This window comes from Notolepis coatsorum (assembly GCF_963971535.1).
Source record: "Notolepis coatsorum genome assembly, chromosome: 12".
NCBI classification, from domain to species: Eukaryota; Metazoa; Chordata; class Actinopteri; order Aulopiformes; family Paralepididae; genus Notolepis; species Notolepis coatsorum.
The window spans coordinates 72,061,242-72,077,256 of NC_140176.1; the positions used below are offsets into that span (position 1 = coordinate 72,061,242).

General features: G+C 41.6%; 1 protein-coding gene across 1 annotated transcript in view; it reads left to right on the forward strand.

The window, feature by feature from the left end:
• Positions 1-8,449: 8,449 nt before the first annotated feature.
• The window catches only part of LOC311237704 (gamma-aminobutyric acid receptor subunit rho-3-like), a gene marked incomplete at its 3' end in the record, with an annotated part of 14,814 nt that continues 7,248 nt past the window's right edge, over positions 8,450-16,015 (forward strand). Inside the window, exons 1-2 of the mRNA XM_084325670.1 lie at positions 8,450-8,513; positions 15,902-16,015. The exon at positions 15,902-16,015 is cut by the window's right edge and continues 110 nt beyond it. Of these exons, the coding sequence (XP_084181796.1) occupies positions 8,511-8,513; positions 15,902-16,015 (117 nt within the window). The 5' untranslated portion in view covers positions 8,450-8,510. The remainder of the gene's footprint in view (positions 8,514-15,901) is intronic.

Below are 16,015 nucleotides of genomic sequence, written 5' to 3' on the forward strand. Positions count from 1 at the left end.
ATGTGTTGCTGTTGTTGTTATTATTATTATTATTATTATTGGCCTATTTATATTATTTTATTATTGTTATTATTATTATAAATTTTTTACTGTTTGACTTCAAGTTTAATTACAGATGGGTTGGTTGCAATAAAAGCTTATTTTGGATTGATTATTGACATATCTACTGTATTTCTTTGATTTCGTTTGAGACAAATACAGAATAATGTAGCCTATATATACAGTATATAAATACAGAATAATATATAAGCCTATATATATATATATATATATATATATATATATATATATATATATATATATATATATATATATATATATATATATAGACAGAGTTTCTAAAAAGAGAGTATATACATTTGAGGGGGAAGAAACTGTACATTAGAGGAGGTTGGGTAGGTGGGGAAAAAAAGCTGGTCGAATTAATGAGTTAATGGAATGTATTTTTCATGATTACAGTGGTGGCTCTTAAAAGAGCCTTTGGGTTATGAATGTAGAAAAACAAAGCCGGGCACCCAAGCGGCGACCCATGTAACGCTCTGCGTCGCGAAGCGGCCGACCCGGGTTGGATTCCCGGACCCGGCGTCCTTTGCCGAATGTCTTCCCCCCGCTCTGTCTCCCGTTCTTCCTCTCTCTCTCCCTCTACCGGACAGCCCGGTAGTACAAACAAATAAAAATCTACCAAAAACATAATAAAAAAAAGAAAAGAAAAAAAAGCCAAATTAAGCGCATTCTCCACGGATGCGGCGGGCCAGCTGGATGTCTTTGGGCATGATGGTCACCCTCTTGGCGTGGATCGCGCACAGGTTGGTGTCCTCAAACAGGCCGACCAGATAAGCCTCACTGGCCTCCTGAAGAGCCATGACAGCAGAGCTTTGGAAGCGCATGTCGGTCTTGTAGTCCTGGGCGATTTCTCTGACCAGGCAAGGCGCTCCACGGTACCGGGCCTGTAACGATGTGTCTTTTTCATGCGCTCTTACAGGCTGCTTCCTTGGGGCTTTTTTTTCGGGAGCGGGGGAACATAGGGCCATTTTTTACCCTTTTTTTTTTGGAGCGGGACCGCGGGGGAAAATAGAACTCTTTTTTCGGGAGCGGGGAACATAGGACCCTTTTTTTATAGAAAAAAATATCTCAATGTGATTTATCAAGAAATATCAACAGCTAGAATTTTGGGTCTCAATTAATCCAAAATGGCAATGTGGTTAGAAGTGGTGGAGAGAATAAAAGCTAGCATATAATGGTAGTGTCTGGTTAGGAACAAATTATAATGGTTGGATTATCCAATGGGGGGTCCGGGAGAGGGGGGTACGAGCTGGAGCTGTATTTGTATATCCTATTGTGTGTTGTCATGTTTGTTTATGTGTTTGTTTAAAAAATTATAAAAAAAGAAAATACAAAAAAAGAAAAAGCGGGGAACATAGAACCCGGGGAACATAGGGATGGCGAGTGGTTTGCCTGGAAAGTAACATTAGCTGATTGATTGAATTGATTGATTGATTGATTTAACATTTTATTAACAGATTGCAGAGGCGGGGTGGGGTAACTGTATGTAACCCAGGTTTCAGATTCACAACTATTTAGTTATAGGAACATAAATAGTTGCAGGGCGGCTACGTGGTGCAGTGGGCAAGGCGCTCACCACGAATACTGGAGACTGGGCTCGAACAGGTTCGCCTCCCTGCTCGAGCCCAGCGCTCCACATTGCTTTCAGTTTAGCTGGTCGTCCGCACTAATACACATTGGCAGTATTAGGGGGAGGGAAACTGATGGGTGGGGATCGGGCGTTGTGGACAGCGACTCCTACAGGTCGGTTGGTGCGCCTGCGCAGTAGAATCAGGAAGCGACGGGGGCGGGGCCCCTCCAAAGCCCAGACCCCTGACGCTGAAAGATCGAGCCGCGCAGGTGGAAAGATGCAACTGCTGTTACCCTGAGTATCGGAGGGGACTCGTGCTATGTATGACTTAGTCCACATTGCAGCCGGCTTGTGGGAGGCATGAAACAGCGTTAAAAGACAAGGGAGGGTTGAATTGGATGATACGAAAATTGGGATGGGAGAAAAATAGAAAGTGGGAGAAAAAGTGGATAAAAAAAAAGGAACATAAATAGTTAATGCCATTGAATAGGAACATAAATAGTTAATGCTATTGTGTAAGAACATAAATAGTTAATGTTATTGGGTTATATGTATATTCATATGAGGTTAGCAATGTTTTGACCAAATCCTTTGGATTGCCTCATGACGCGAGATAGGTGTCACAACAGTTCACGCCTTGCCTTACGGCAGGTGAGCCTTGCCATACGTCAGATGAGATTATAGATTGACGGAGAATGACGCAGCTGCTGAATGTTGCTGGATACCGAGATGAACTAGCGCCACAAAATAGTTATCAAACAGTCATAAAAGTCCTACCCGGAGCCTGATCTGTTACCCCTGTTGCCTCAACACCCTGTTGCCTCAACAGCCTGGTAGGATTGTGAATTACCTTCCTCATTCCCAGTGAGGAAGTGGATCAGGAATTAACGAACTAATTGAACTTGAGTCACAAGAACTTACAAACACCATCATATCCTTTTCTATGATACGAACTGATTGAACAAGAGCACAAGGACTTCCAAGGGCTTTTGACCCCGTTTCACCTTTTGTATTTTGATATTGTATTTTGTATTTGATTGATGCACATTGTATATATGGGTACTGATATTTCTCCTGTCAGAAGGGAGAGTTAAAGGGTAAATGCACCCAGTAAGATACTTGAACTACTGATATTTCTCCTGTAAAAATGGAGAGTTAAAGGGTAAATGCACCCAGTAAGATACTTGAACCACTGATATTTCTCCTGTAAAGAGGGAGAGTTAAAGGGTAAATTCACCCAATAAGATACCTGAACCACTGATGTTCTCCTGTAAAGAGGACAAGTTAAAGGGTCAATGCACCCAGTAATATACTTGAATCTCACTGATAACATATTGATTATAGTTGAATCGCTGATGGTTCTCCTGTAAAGAAAGATGGTTTAAAGGGTCACTTCACCTAATAAGGTATTTGCATTCCTATAACCTTGAATATTTTCATTGGTACTTTGTTTGTATTACACCTGCAAAGGAAGAGTTTAAAGGGTAATTTCACCTAATAAGGTTGTTACAAAGGATCAGATTAAACCGAATATATATATTTATTGATTGATATATATTGCATAATATTTGTATATCGTTTGATATCCCTTGTATATTCCTTGTACATATACACGGAATATCCCTTTAGCCTAGTACAGACCATAATATTTCATTCTCCTATTGGACAGCGGTCCACAGGCGCCAAGGCCATGCCTCCAAAGTCAGGTTCAAAGTCACCGCCGGGGACATGCCTGGACATGAATGGTATTGCGCAAGGATATGAGACAGGAATAAAGCTGGTACTAGTTTATTCATCTAAGCGTATAAATACGGCGCAGGTGAATACAGAAGTATGTTACCCAATAAGTTGAAGCCTCACCCACGATACTACGTGCGGTGAAGTATGGCCTGTTTGGCCCCAAATAGAGCATTGAGACCGCGTGCGAATTAATAACTGAAGTGTCAGAGTTTGGCGCTATACCGTCGAGTGCGACATATTCTATTAAGTCAGTAATAGTCTAATTGTGTATAGTGTATCGTGCGGCTAAAGTTCTACAGTGACCAGCATCACCAACGTTTTCCTCGTATCAGCTAGAGTGCTTATCCAGGCTGGGCTGCTTTCATGGCGCTTTCACCCGAGGAGCCCTAGACGAGGACCGTGTGGACATGTACACTGGATTATCTACCCGACGACTGCATAGCCCTTTTCGGCTGGATTATATTTGCTTTTGGTCCTGTGATTAATGGAGCGGAGAATCGCCGACGCCCACACGTGTGTGGGATTTACCCTGTGAGGAGCCACGTCGAGTCTGCCCCTCAGAAGCCTGAGGCAGGCTAGCTTTCTTCCCTGTGGAGCTACAGGCTACGGAGAACAGCTGTATTCGTCTGTGGATCAAGATCTTATTGCACCGTCTCCCGTACTCGGAGTCTCCTTATCATCGTTGACCCAGACTCTATTACCGACAGATCCTCTACCCTTGCTGGCTTACAACCGGGGGGACCCTTCCAGTATCTCCCGCTATATATTACTAGTGTACCATAGATATAATTCCCTAAGATTCAGGTTGTATAATTACCTCCTGCGTAACCAGAGAATGGACATTCGTTATTGATTTGCCTACGCACATTCCTTTGCCTTATAAGCGCATTCAAAGTGAAATAGAGAAGTATATTATGTACCTTTTGCTGCAATAAATACTTAATTACAACTTTGTGTGGAACCGATTTCATTGTGGGAAGTGTTCATCATTATATATATCATGTACTGTATGGCCAGTAATTAAAGTGCATAAGACGGTAGTGGTTTAATGATACCATACTTATCAATACAGTCAGGGAATTGTACCCCTCAGTTACAAGGTAGTTGCATTCCCTGCACAGTTAAAGGTTTAAATTAATATGTTTAAACACTTGCCTACTGAAATGATAAACTGATATAGAGTTTACTGAATGATAAACTGTTATAGAGTTTACTGATCTGCAATTGCAGAAGAAAGATAACGAGTTACTCACGAAAAAGGGATACATCTAATGTCCAAACTTAAACCTACTGTAGCTTTTAGCTAGTGACAACCTCAGAGACATCTGAACCGAACCTAATGTGTTGATCCAATCAACCTAGGACTTGATATCGAATTAACCTTCCTGAAAGAGGGAGTGGTTAAGAAAATAACCAAAAAGGGATACTTCACTACTTTACGTTTGTATGTATTGTAATTGTCTAGCTAGCGCTGTCGAGAATAAAATACCGGTCATTGTTATAACCTTGTCTCTGGCCTGCCATTCCTTTAACTGTGTATATTACTCCTCTCCTCATTCGAATCTAGAACTGGTCCGTGGCGAACAGCTGTTACTGTTAGTGACACAAGTGCTACATGTACATTGGATTATCCACAAAACCTTACTTGGTCCCAAGAAGAGGGTCTCGTGTATTATTGGGTTAGGACATTTACTGTACATTGGAGGGGGTTGGGTTAGGAGATTTACAGGGGCCAGTTTCGAATTGCAGTCTCCCGTAGGTGCTCTTTGAGAGTGGTTTTGAAAGTGGGTAGTGATTCACATTCCTTTACAGCTGTGATACAGCTACATATCTAGCAAGCTATACAAAAAGAAAGTTTAATGTGACTGATCTAGTGAGATAGAATCAGAATATTCCACCCATAAATAGCTAATTTCAAGTATAAATAACGTAACGTTTTGACGGGAGCTAGCTAACATTAGCTAGTAGTACCGGTGACATGTTGCCAATTGATTTCGGTCGACTAACGTTAGCAAGATTGGCCTACGTTCCGTTACATATTCATAATCATTAAAGCGTAGTGGCGAAGGATTCTGGGGCGGGGTGTCGAAAGACAACGCTAAACATTTATTAAACATCAACACGCTGTTGACGTTGAGCTCGTTTGCCGACAGGCAAGTGCGGACAGGAAAGTAACAAACAATATGGTCCGTGCGGAACCCTTATCCCCAACACATCCCATTCCGTGGGTGAATTATGTTGAACCACCACAAAAGATGAATTGTTTAAATGTATGCTTAGTCCAGTAAGAATAGTACTAGGCTATATAACATACATCTGTGCAAGTAGATTACACAAAACGTATTGCCCTTTTGACATGTAGCCTACATATTCATAATCATGAAGGTTTATTTGGAAGTATTTCTTATTCTGTACTTAGTTTGAAAGTGGTCAGACAGTTCCCTCTGTGTGTAATACAGACAGTCTTCACACATTCATAAATAACACTTACAGAAAAGCTGATTGTGCGTGTTTGTGTACTGTAATAAAATAATAAAAGACGTTTTGTTCAATGGGGGGAAAATTGGCCTTTTTATTTTTACCGAATACTGTGACATACCATCAAAATGTCATACCGGCACATGCCTAATTGTGGTAGGGTTGTGACAGGGTTGCAGTGCATTGTGGTAGGGTTGTGACAGGGTTGCAGTGCATTGTGGTAGGGTTGTGACAGGGTTGCAGTGCATTGTGATAGGGTTGTGGCGGGGTTGCAGTGCATTGTGGTAGGGTTGTGACAGGGTTGCAGTGCATTGTGATAGGGTTGTGGCGGGGTTGCAGTACATTGTGGTAGGGTTGTGACAGGGTTGCAGTGCATTGTGATAGGGTTGCGGTGGGGTTGCAGTACATTGTGGTAGGGTTGTGAAAGGGTTGCACTGCGCTCACGATACTTGGACCAAACTGTCAAACTAGGTGATGTAGTTCTAAAATGAAACGAGGGTTCAGCACCCTTGCTTGATCTGGTGGAGATGTACCGTAAGTGACGGTGGACGAGAAACTCTCCTTACATACATTAGCATAGTTCTGCCATCAATACTTTTCTCTTGGGGCAGGTAACAAATTGTCTGAATGGGGCAGGGAGGAGGAGAGTGTGCAGATCATGTTATCTATGTACTTGTGTGTTTGCGTGTATTCACTCAAACTTGCAATATGTAGGGGCCCAGAGTGGCGCACAACGTAGCTGCGCTGCAGTGCAACGCGGACATCCCGGGTTCGACTCCCGGACCCGGAGACCTTTGCCGCATGTCTTCCCCCCATGTCTTCTCCCATCCTTCCTCTCTGACGGGCCTATAAAGCAATAAATGCAAAAAAATATATATTAAAAAATATATACCTTTTTATTTTTTTTACTTGCTATATGTAATCACACACTAAGCACACCTACATGTTTATATAACAAATACACTCTGGTAAGAAATGTAAAGAATAAAAACTCAGCCCAGCTTTATATACTTTTATAGCTCAGCTAGTTAAAACGCTTGCTTCCATTATGTTCCTCTGTAGCATTTTCATCAAATGTGCTACCATGGAAATGGCTGTCAAAATGAAAGTACAACATGAGAAGAACATGGATGTCTACAGACAAAATGTTTCTGGCTACAAATCAGTAGGTGTGCTTTAGTGTGTGATTACATGAGTTTACGTGTATACAGTATGAGTGAAATTGTGGGGGAGATAGTGAGATTTAGATTCAGATACAGATGACTTTGTTGTCCATACAAAATGTCCATAAAATGGAAATTCATCTTGTGACCTAGTGGTAGCAGAAATACAAGTGATGAGTGGATTGTTCCTCCAACAATACACAGTACAATACACAGTTGCACTAGAGACTCATATCACTGGACTCTCACCACTGGACTATCTTGTGTTTGTACTTTTTATATTACTATATTGTATTTGTACTGTGAAGCTATGCATCCCCCACCCTGTACCCCCCCCCCCCCCCCCATGCTGCTTTGACACCCGAATTTTCCCAAGGGTATCAATAAAGGATTATCTTATCTTATCTTATCTTATCTTACACATTAGTACTTAACAAGAAATATACACAAATAGGTGACGGTGTTGGTTGCAAAATGCCCTAAAGAGCAGCTTTTAAAAAGGAGGGGGCTTAAGGGGGAAAAAAGAAAACTGTGTGTGTCTATACAGTATGTGTGTGTGCGTGTGGGGGGTGTAGGGCAGGCAAGTTCAAATGGCCCTATTTAAACAGGCTCTTATTGAGGATGGTCACAGCCGATGGAATATTATTTCAAGTATTCCTTGTAACCATTCCTCCCGGGCCGGTGGGATGTCCTGTCTGAGTGGAGAGGACGGGTGAGATCATTGTAGATCTGGATTGATTTTTGGTTGTGGATTGAGAAAATAAGTCCTGTTGTTGGACTCATAATATGTCTGCTGCCTGCTGGCCTGGTTGACAACCCTGTTTCCTGAGGTTTCCAGACGATGTTAAACGTGAGAACACTCTCGGTTACTGATTTATAGACCATGGACAGAGTGTGCTGGCTGGTGTCGAAGCTCCTCAGTTTCCCGAAAAGAGGAAATGTATGACATCTGTGTCCCAGCTGTGTACGCAAGCCATCTGGAATGCTGCTGCAGCCATAGCCAGCTACGTCATCCTTGGAGTGCACTCTGAGGACCGACATTCACTTATTTTTTATTGAAAGAGAAAACAGTGGGGAGGGGGGATGTTAATCTTAAGTGAATGTTTGCCCTCCAATTAACTGCACTCCAAGATTGACATAGCTGACTACCCCTCTACTGATGATGAGGTTTACCAGCAATTTTGCTGGCTGTGTTAACTATACTCTTACAATATTTGGAGGTTCCCATACCAGTACCACGATGTCTTATTGTATCACATCTCAGAGTGTCTTTGAGTTGTACAGACGTTCCCCAAAATGTTATGGGAAAAAGTAATGTGATTACAGGTAACGCATATCACCCCCTCAACATGACTAATCCCGTCCTTACTCTGCTGCATGGTGTTCTCTGATGGTAATCTCATGAGATTTCCCTTCTAATCCCGTATCCAGGTGGGGCCATCCCCGTGGGGATCGATGTGCAGGTGGAGAGCATCGACAGCATCTCAGAGGTCAACATGGTATGGGCCGCTCTGACTTTCTGGATCCTTTTTTTTTTTTTATATATATATATATTTTTTTAAACATACACATAAACATAAACATAACAACATAAAATTAGATATACAAGCATTAATTAACAGTACACATCCAATTAAATCACCATTTAAATAAATGTATTATACGAGATATACTGTATACCTAATACTTGTTATCTAATACCCTACACACATATGCTCTCGCTCGCTCCCCCCCCCGGACCCCCACTTGGATAATCCATCCATTATCATTCGCTCCTTACCAGGCACTACAATTCATATGCTAGCTTTTATTCTCTCCACCACTTCTAACCACATTGCAATTTTGGATTCACTGACACCTAAAATCCTTGCTGTAGATATTTCTAGATAAATCACATCGAGATATGTAAGAATCCAAACCTTCCTACAAATTTTTTCCGGTTGAAACCATCATGATGCTATCAGCTTTTTAGCCGCTGTGATACCAGATAAAACTAATCTCTTTAGCTGTATAGGGACTGCAAACTCAAAAACATCATTCAACAGCAATACAGAGGGGTGTACAGGTATATTCAGAATTAAGAAATTTGATAATTGCTGGGACACTTCTTTCCAGAATATCTTAACTGGTGGGCAATCCCAGTACATGTGCATAAATGTACCCTCATCCCCATTTGTACATAAGGAGCATCTGGAGTCTTGTTTAAGTCCCATTCTGTTCAATCTTATAGGAGTCAGGTATGTCCTATGAATATAGTTAAGATTGATTTGTTGATGGTCCGGGTTACGTGACACAAGTCGAAACTCTTGCCCAGGCTTCTTGCCAATCAACATTTATTTCCAGGTCTGGTATATCCCTCCTCCAGACTGAGTCTAGGGGGAGGATTCCATACGAGGACGTTAGTAATTGATGATACAAATCTGATACAAAACCTCTCGATGTCTCTCTTTCATAGAAGAATTTGTGGTATCTGTGGTGTTCAATTGTATCCTTAATGGGACTCCATGAGCCTTCAAACATACCAATAACTGTGCGTAAAAATAATATGTGGATCTGGTGAGATTACATTTTTTATGTATTTCTTCATATCTACAAAAAACCTGTTTGTTGAAAACATCTCCTAATGTGTGTATGCCCTGCTTTTCCCATTTAGGGTATCTTATAGGTTGTTTTCCAATCAGGAGTGCATTGTTATTGAATAGGGGAGTATGACTATGCCATTTATGTGGGTTAGAATCTTTTTTTTGTGTTTCGCGCCATATCCGGATCGCATGAGTAATAATGGGGCCAAATTTCAATTCGCATTGCTTAATTGATAATTTGGTGTATACTATGTCCTGCAGTATATGTGGTGCTACTATATTTACTTCAACATTTCTTCAGGATACTGATTCTTGGGAATCAAACCAGGTTGTCAGTGGTCTTAAAGTGTACGCCTTAAAATAGTGGTAAAAATCTGGAAATGCCATACCTCCATCGGCTTTGTTTCTCTGTGCAGTGGATCTTTTTATACGTGGTGGTTTGTTATTCCAAATAAATTTGTATGCGGTAGAGTGTAATTTTTTCCAGTAACCATCTGGAGGGGGTAACGGTAGCATTGAGCTAATGAAGTTGATTCTAGGTAGGACATCCATCTTAACTATTGATACCCGTGCCTGAACTGAGTTTTTAAGTTTTGACCACCTGTCAAAGTCGTATTTGATCTTATTTTGGATTTTTATGTAATTGTACTTCACCGTTTGGCTTATAGTAGGGAATACTTCAACTCCCAAACATCTAAAGTATTTAACCATTGGTATTTCTTCTGGAAGGAGTATATTTTTTGCAGGGGCATTAAGTGGAAGGAAAGCCGACTTTGGCCAATTTATCCTAAATCCCGATAGACTGCCAAAGTCATCAATCAACTTGAGAAAATGAGGCATTGCGGTGTTAGGGTTTTGCATGAACAGTATTACGTTGTCCGCATATAAACTAATTTTATGTTGTGTGCCCTTGATTGCGATTGGTTCTATCAATTGGGATTGTCTTATATATTGTGCTAAAGGCTCTAATGATAAATCGAATAGTCCGGGACTAAGAGGGCAACCCTGTCTAGAAGAGCGTGATACTGGAAATATTTCGGAGGTGATTATACCTGTTGTAATCATGGCCGATGGGTCTTTGTATAATACTTTAATTATATCAATGAATCCTTTTCCTAACCCCATCCTTTCTAATACTGCCCATAGATAAGACCATTCCAACCTATCAAAAGCTTTCATCGCATCCAGGGACAGCATCGCCTTAGGTGTGGTGTCATCCTTGCTGGCATCTAGTACGTGTAGTAATCGTCTTATATTATCCGTGATCAAGCGGCCTCTTATGAAGCCAGTCTGGTCCGGATGAACTAAAGACGTCATATGCTTTTGGAGTCTGATGGCTAATACCTTAGAGTACAGCTTGATATCGGTTCCGAGGAGGCTTAAGGGTCTGTAACTACCGCAATCGGTGGGGTCTTTGTCTTTTTTAAGGAGGACTGTTATGAGTGCAATATTGTCGTTCTTATGGAAGTTCCCTTCCTTGATTGAGTATAAAATCATATTAAGTAATAGGGGTCCAATTACGTCCAAACATGAGAGGTACATTTCTGGTGGGATACCGTCTCTTCCAGGAGCCCTACCACTTTGCATTTCAGATATGGCCTCCCTAAGTTCATCTAATGTGATGGGTGTTTCTAACTGTTTAGCGTCATCCTCTGATAGTTTGGGGAGGTTAATTTGATTAAGATATGTGTCCATTTTGTTTTGATCGAAGGTCGTTTCTGATTTATACAAGTTGGAGTAGAACTCTTTGAATGTCTCGTTGATTTTTTTAGGGTCTGTAACAAGTCCTTGTTGTGCTTTAATGGAATTTATATCTGCAAATTTTGCGTTGACTCTTAACCGCATAGCTAGTAGGTGACTTGGTTTAGAACCATGAGAGTAGTGCTGTTGTCTTGTGCTACGTATTTGTACTTCAGATTGTTGTTTATAAATGGCGTTAATCTCTTTTTTTAGCACATTAATTTGATTTTCCAGTCGAACCGAGTAGTTGTATTGTAAAGAAGAAAATAACGTAGAGTAAAGCGTTTCCAGCTCTGCCAGTTTTGAGCTACGATTCTTGCGTATTTTGGAGGAAAAGCACCCGGTAAAATCCTTGATCAATCCCTTTACCGACATCCATAATATTCTGGGGTCCTGCACCGATTTCGCATTCTCCAGTAGGAATACAGAAAGAGCTTCTTTGAGTTGTGTAATGAATTCCTTGTTATTCAGCAGTATCGAGTTAAAGCGCCATCTTGGGGCTCGGGATGACAGTATACCAAATGATCCTTTTAGGAGTAAATAACAGTGATCTGATAGTGCATTGGGTACCATTTCCACGTCATAGTTATTAAATAGTCTCGGGGATGCAAAAACATAATCTATTCTGGAAAGTGTGTTATGTCTTGCAGATCGACAGGAGTACTTCCGGGTCGTGGGGTTGAGTGATCGCCATAGATCATTTACACCTGTATTCTTCGACCAATCCTTTAACGCATTAGATGAATTTTTCTGTTCGTTGGAAAAGGTGGGATAAGATTTATCCATCCCAGGATCCCAAATGGCATTAAAATCCGCACCAATTATAAATGAGTATTCAGGAAGGTCTAACATTGTTCTGGTAAGTGTAGTGTAGAAATTAGCTTCGTACAAATTTGGGGCATATACCGCTACCAACGCTATTTTCCTATTCCTGTGTACAATCTTAGCTATGGTTATCCGACCATCTGCATCAGACCATACTCCCTTCAATTCAATATTCAACTTCCGTTTTACGACTATAGCAACTCCACGGGTTCTCGTTCCAAATGAAGAGTGACTGATGTTATGGTATATGTTGTCCGCTAACGTAGCTTTGTCTTCCACTAAAATGTGCGTTTCGCTTAGCAGAGCCACGTCAACCTGTTTGTTTTTCATCAGTGTGAGCACGCTTTTGCGTTTATGTTGATTATTTATTCCCCCAGTATTCCAGATCATTATATTCAAACTAGCCATAATCTATACATGTTGTTGTGTAGTTGTTGGTAATGCTTCTGGAGTGCGAATCCACAATGGATATATATCCAACTATTGAGGTCCCGTTGAGAGCCGAGCTTAAAAACATACATATATACAAATAATACCCTAAATCCCCCTCCCTCAGAGAGTCGTACAGGACTGTGTTCCATAGACACAACCTTTGCGTATAACTCCCTCCCTTAAACCACCGGATTGCCCAAAATGAGCCTTTTAACCTTAACTTTCCTATGCTAATTGCCATAGGATCTAAAACTTTCATTCTAATTTAATAGAATGTCACTCGTGGTCTAGCGCCTTCCCATTAATGTAATAAAAATAGTGTGAAAAATGAAAAATATACCTCCATTGGTATATTTATTTGAACCTTCTACTAACATGTATAATTATGTTGGAACCTTCAGAAAAAAGAGAAAAAGAAAAGAGAGAAAACAAATAAAAAATAAAATAAAAATCAGCAAAAAAAAGAGATTTTTAGAACTAAATTATGCAAATCCCTAAAGCAGTGGAGCAATTGCTTAAAATATTAAAATAACTTTGTCAGGCTTATATCTTTAGATGAGGATGAGGTTTTTAAAACCTTGTATGCGGTTCGTCCCCCGACAAGTGTGGGCGTTAAACCGTTATGAGGGTTTATTGAACTTCCATATCTGGTTCATATGCATATACATACCGGATGTTATTGTTCACAGGCCTTCATTGTAGGAGTACAGTGTATTCTAGAAATTTGTAGAATACCCTTGTATATTTGTAAACACTGATGTTATGTTCCAGAATATTCTTCCTGTCCAAGAGTTATGTCCTTCTAGTGTTTTCCAGTATATTCCAGTATGATCCTGAACGATCGAAAGAAGAATCCAGAATGTTCCAGAGTGTTCCCAATGTCGACGTTAGATTATTGCCTGCACAAAAACCAGAAATCTATAAATATAGTGCCTATCGTTTCGTATTAAACTCTTTGTACCTCAATGTTGCCTACAGGCTTATTTGCTGTCGCTTTTGTAGTTGAGCCGTGGCAAAGTCATTCTAATAAAAATAAGAAAAAATAAGAAAAAGAGATGAATAAGCTTGTCTTCTGAGACGGGCCTATGGTGCGTCCGGCCCCGGGGGGCCCGTATCATGTTGCTTCATGTATTCTTCGGCGTCTTCAGGCAAGCGTAACCCGAATCTTTTTCCATCTTCCCCCACAATGGAGAGAGACGCTGGGTAGCGAAGGCTGGGTTTGAGTTTCCTCCTGTAGAGTTTCTGCAGCACTTCTTTGTAAGGGGCACGTCGGGTTATAGCCTCCCTGCATAAATCCTCGTAGAACGACACTGGTTTGTCATTATATTTCAGTCTCCCCCATTGATTACGTGCCTCTCTGATGATCATGTCTCTTATTTCTGTTTTACGCAGAGTAGCAATGATCACCCTCGTCTTGTTGCCGTTGGGGTCCCGGGTACCGATTCTATTACAATGGTCCACTAACGGCACTGTGGGGAGGATTTCTTTACCTAGAATTTCAGCTAACACTGTTGGAAATGTGTCGTCTGTGCATTTGACTGATTCATCCAATCCCACAATACGGATATTAGTAGTAATTAGGGTAGTGACGTTCGGTCTCGAGCAGCCTCTCCATTGCTCTCTCTTCGTTGTCTTGTATTTTCTTCAAAAGCGCTTTGTCCACCTGTTGTATCTCCTCCGCTAGCTCCATGAATCCATCGTGAAAAGCCTTCTCTCCTCGACTTTCAATGTGATTTCGATCACAGTGTTTTCCACTGCAGTAATACGCTCGGATTGATTTGCGGCCGCTGTTTTAACCTCTTCGAATTTAGCATCGATGTGTAATTTGAAGGCGTCGATGTGTAATTTGAAAGCGTCAGCCTTGGCATCCGCCTTGACGTCCGCTTTATCCATCCGATCCTTTATCAGGTTAGTCAGAGACTTGAAATCGGGTGGTGTATTCTCCATGCCTGTATCAGTTGAGGTTGTAGGAGCGTTGGGAGTCGTGGCGGTATTGTCGGATATTTTCTTCTCAATTTCCACTGCTTTCCCTTTCACGAAGCTCGTCCCCGCCGGTGCCGTTATATTGTAGTCTGCTATCTCCCTCCCGGGGCAAGTCGTCATCGGGGCCGTTATATTATCAGCTGCTGTCTCCCCAACGGGGCAAGTCAACACCGGTGCCATTGTATTGGCCGCTGCTATATCCCTCGCTGAGCGTGTCACAGCCGGGTCCGTTGTACTGTCTACTCCGTGTCTCTTTCCAGTATCTTTCTTTTCCTTTTGTCCCATGTTGAATCTTTCTTTCTGTTGATATAGTTAGTAGAAGGTCTTATTTAATATATACGATGAGGTTTAAACACATTAGTGTTGTGCAAATAAGGTTTTGAAGCGAAATTGGCGTTAACGGGAGCGGAGCGTTGACCAAACGTGTCCGCTACATATCGTTCTCAAACCGGAAGTCAACTTTCTGGATCCTTACGCTGCATTCGTTTCTGGTCAAAGGTGGGAAGCTGGAGGTGGGAAGCTGGAGGTGGGAAGCTGGAAGTGGGAAGCTGGAAGTGGGAAGCTGGAGGTGGAAAGCTGGATGTGGGAAGCTGGAGGTGGAAAGCTGGATGTGGGAAGCTGGAGGTGGGAAGCTGGAAGTGGGAAGCTGGAGGTGGGAAGCTGGAGTTGGGAAAGGCGTTGTGTCCAACCTACTGTATGTGCGTTCGAGCTACAACGTCAGAACAAATCATGGATGCTCACGTGAAACTTTTTTGGCAGTTTTTTCTTACAATTTGTCTCGCATGAACTACAAGACAGTTTACAACAACATATAGCTAATACACTTACAAATGTACAGCTAACAACATTAACGTTTATAGGATGTGGGTGGCCATGTTGAAATGACGTCAAATTACGCTGAGGTTTGAAGTGGGGGTTGAGAAAGTATACGTTACTAGTTACATTACTTGTTACTTTCGCCTACCCCCCCCCCCCATTCTCACTCTCTCTCTCTCTCTCTCTCTCTCTCTCTCTCTCTCTCTCTCTTTCTCTTTCACTCTCTCTCTCTCTCTCTCTCTCTCTCTCTCTCTCTCTCTCTCTCTCTCTCTCTCTCTCTCTCTCTCTCTCTCTCTCTCTCTCTCTCTCTCTCTCTCTCTCTCTCTCTGTTACATTTCTCTATGAAAAGAATAGTCATTCGTAGAGATCTCTCACTGCACTAACTTCTAGTGAAGAAATATTAGTGAAATTAAACTATTCGCCATTTATCTGGGGACTTCCTGGAACCCCTCAAGGACCCCTGTTTGAGAACCACTGTCCTAAAGTCTCCACATTCTGTAACCTCACAGGACTTCACTATGACCTTGTACCTGCGTCACTACTGGAAAGACGAGCGCCTGGCATTCCCGTCTCGGAACAACCAGAGCAGGACGTTCGACGCCCGGCTGGTGAAGAAGATCTGG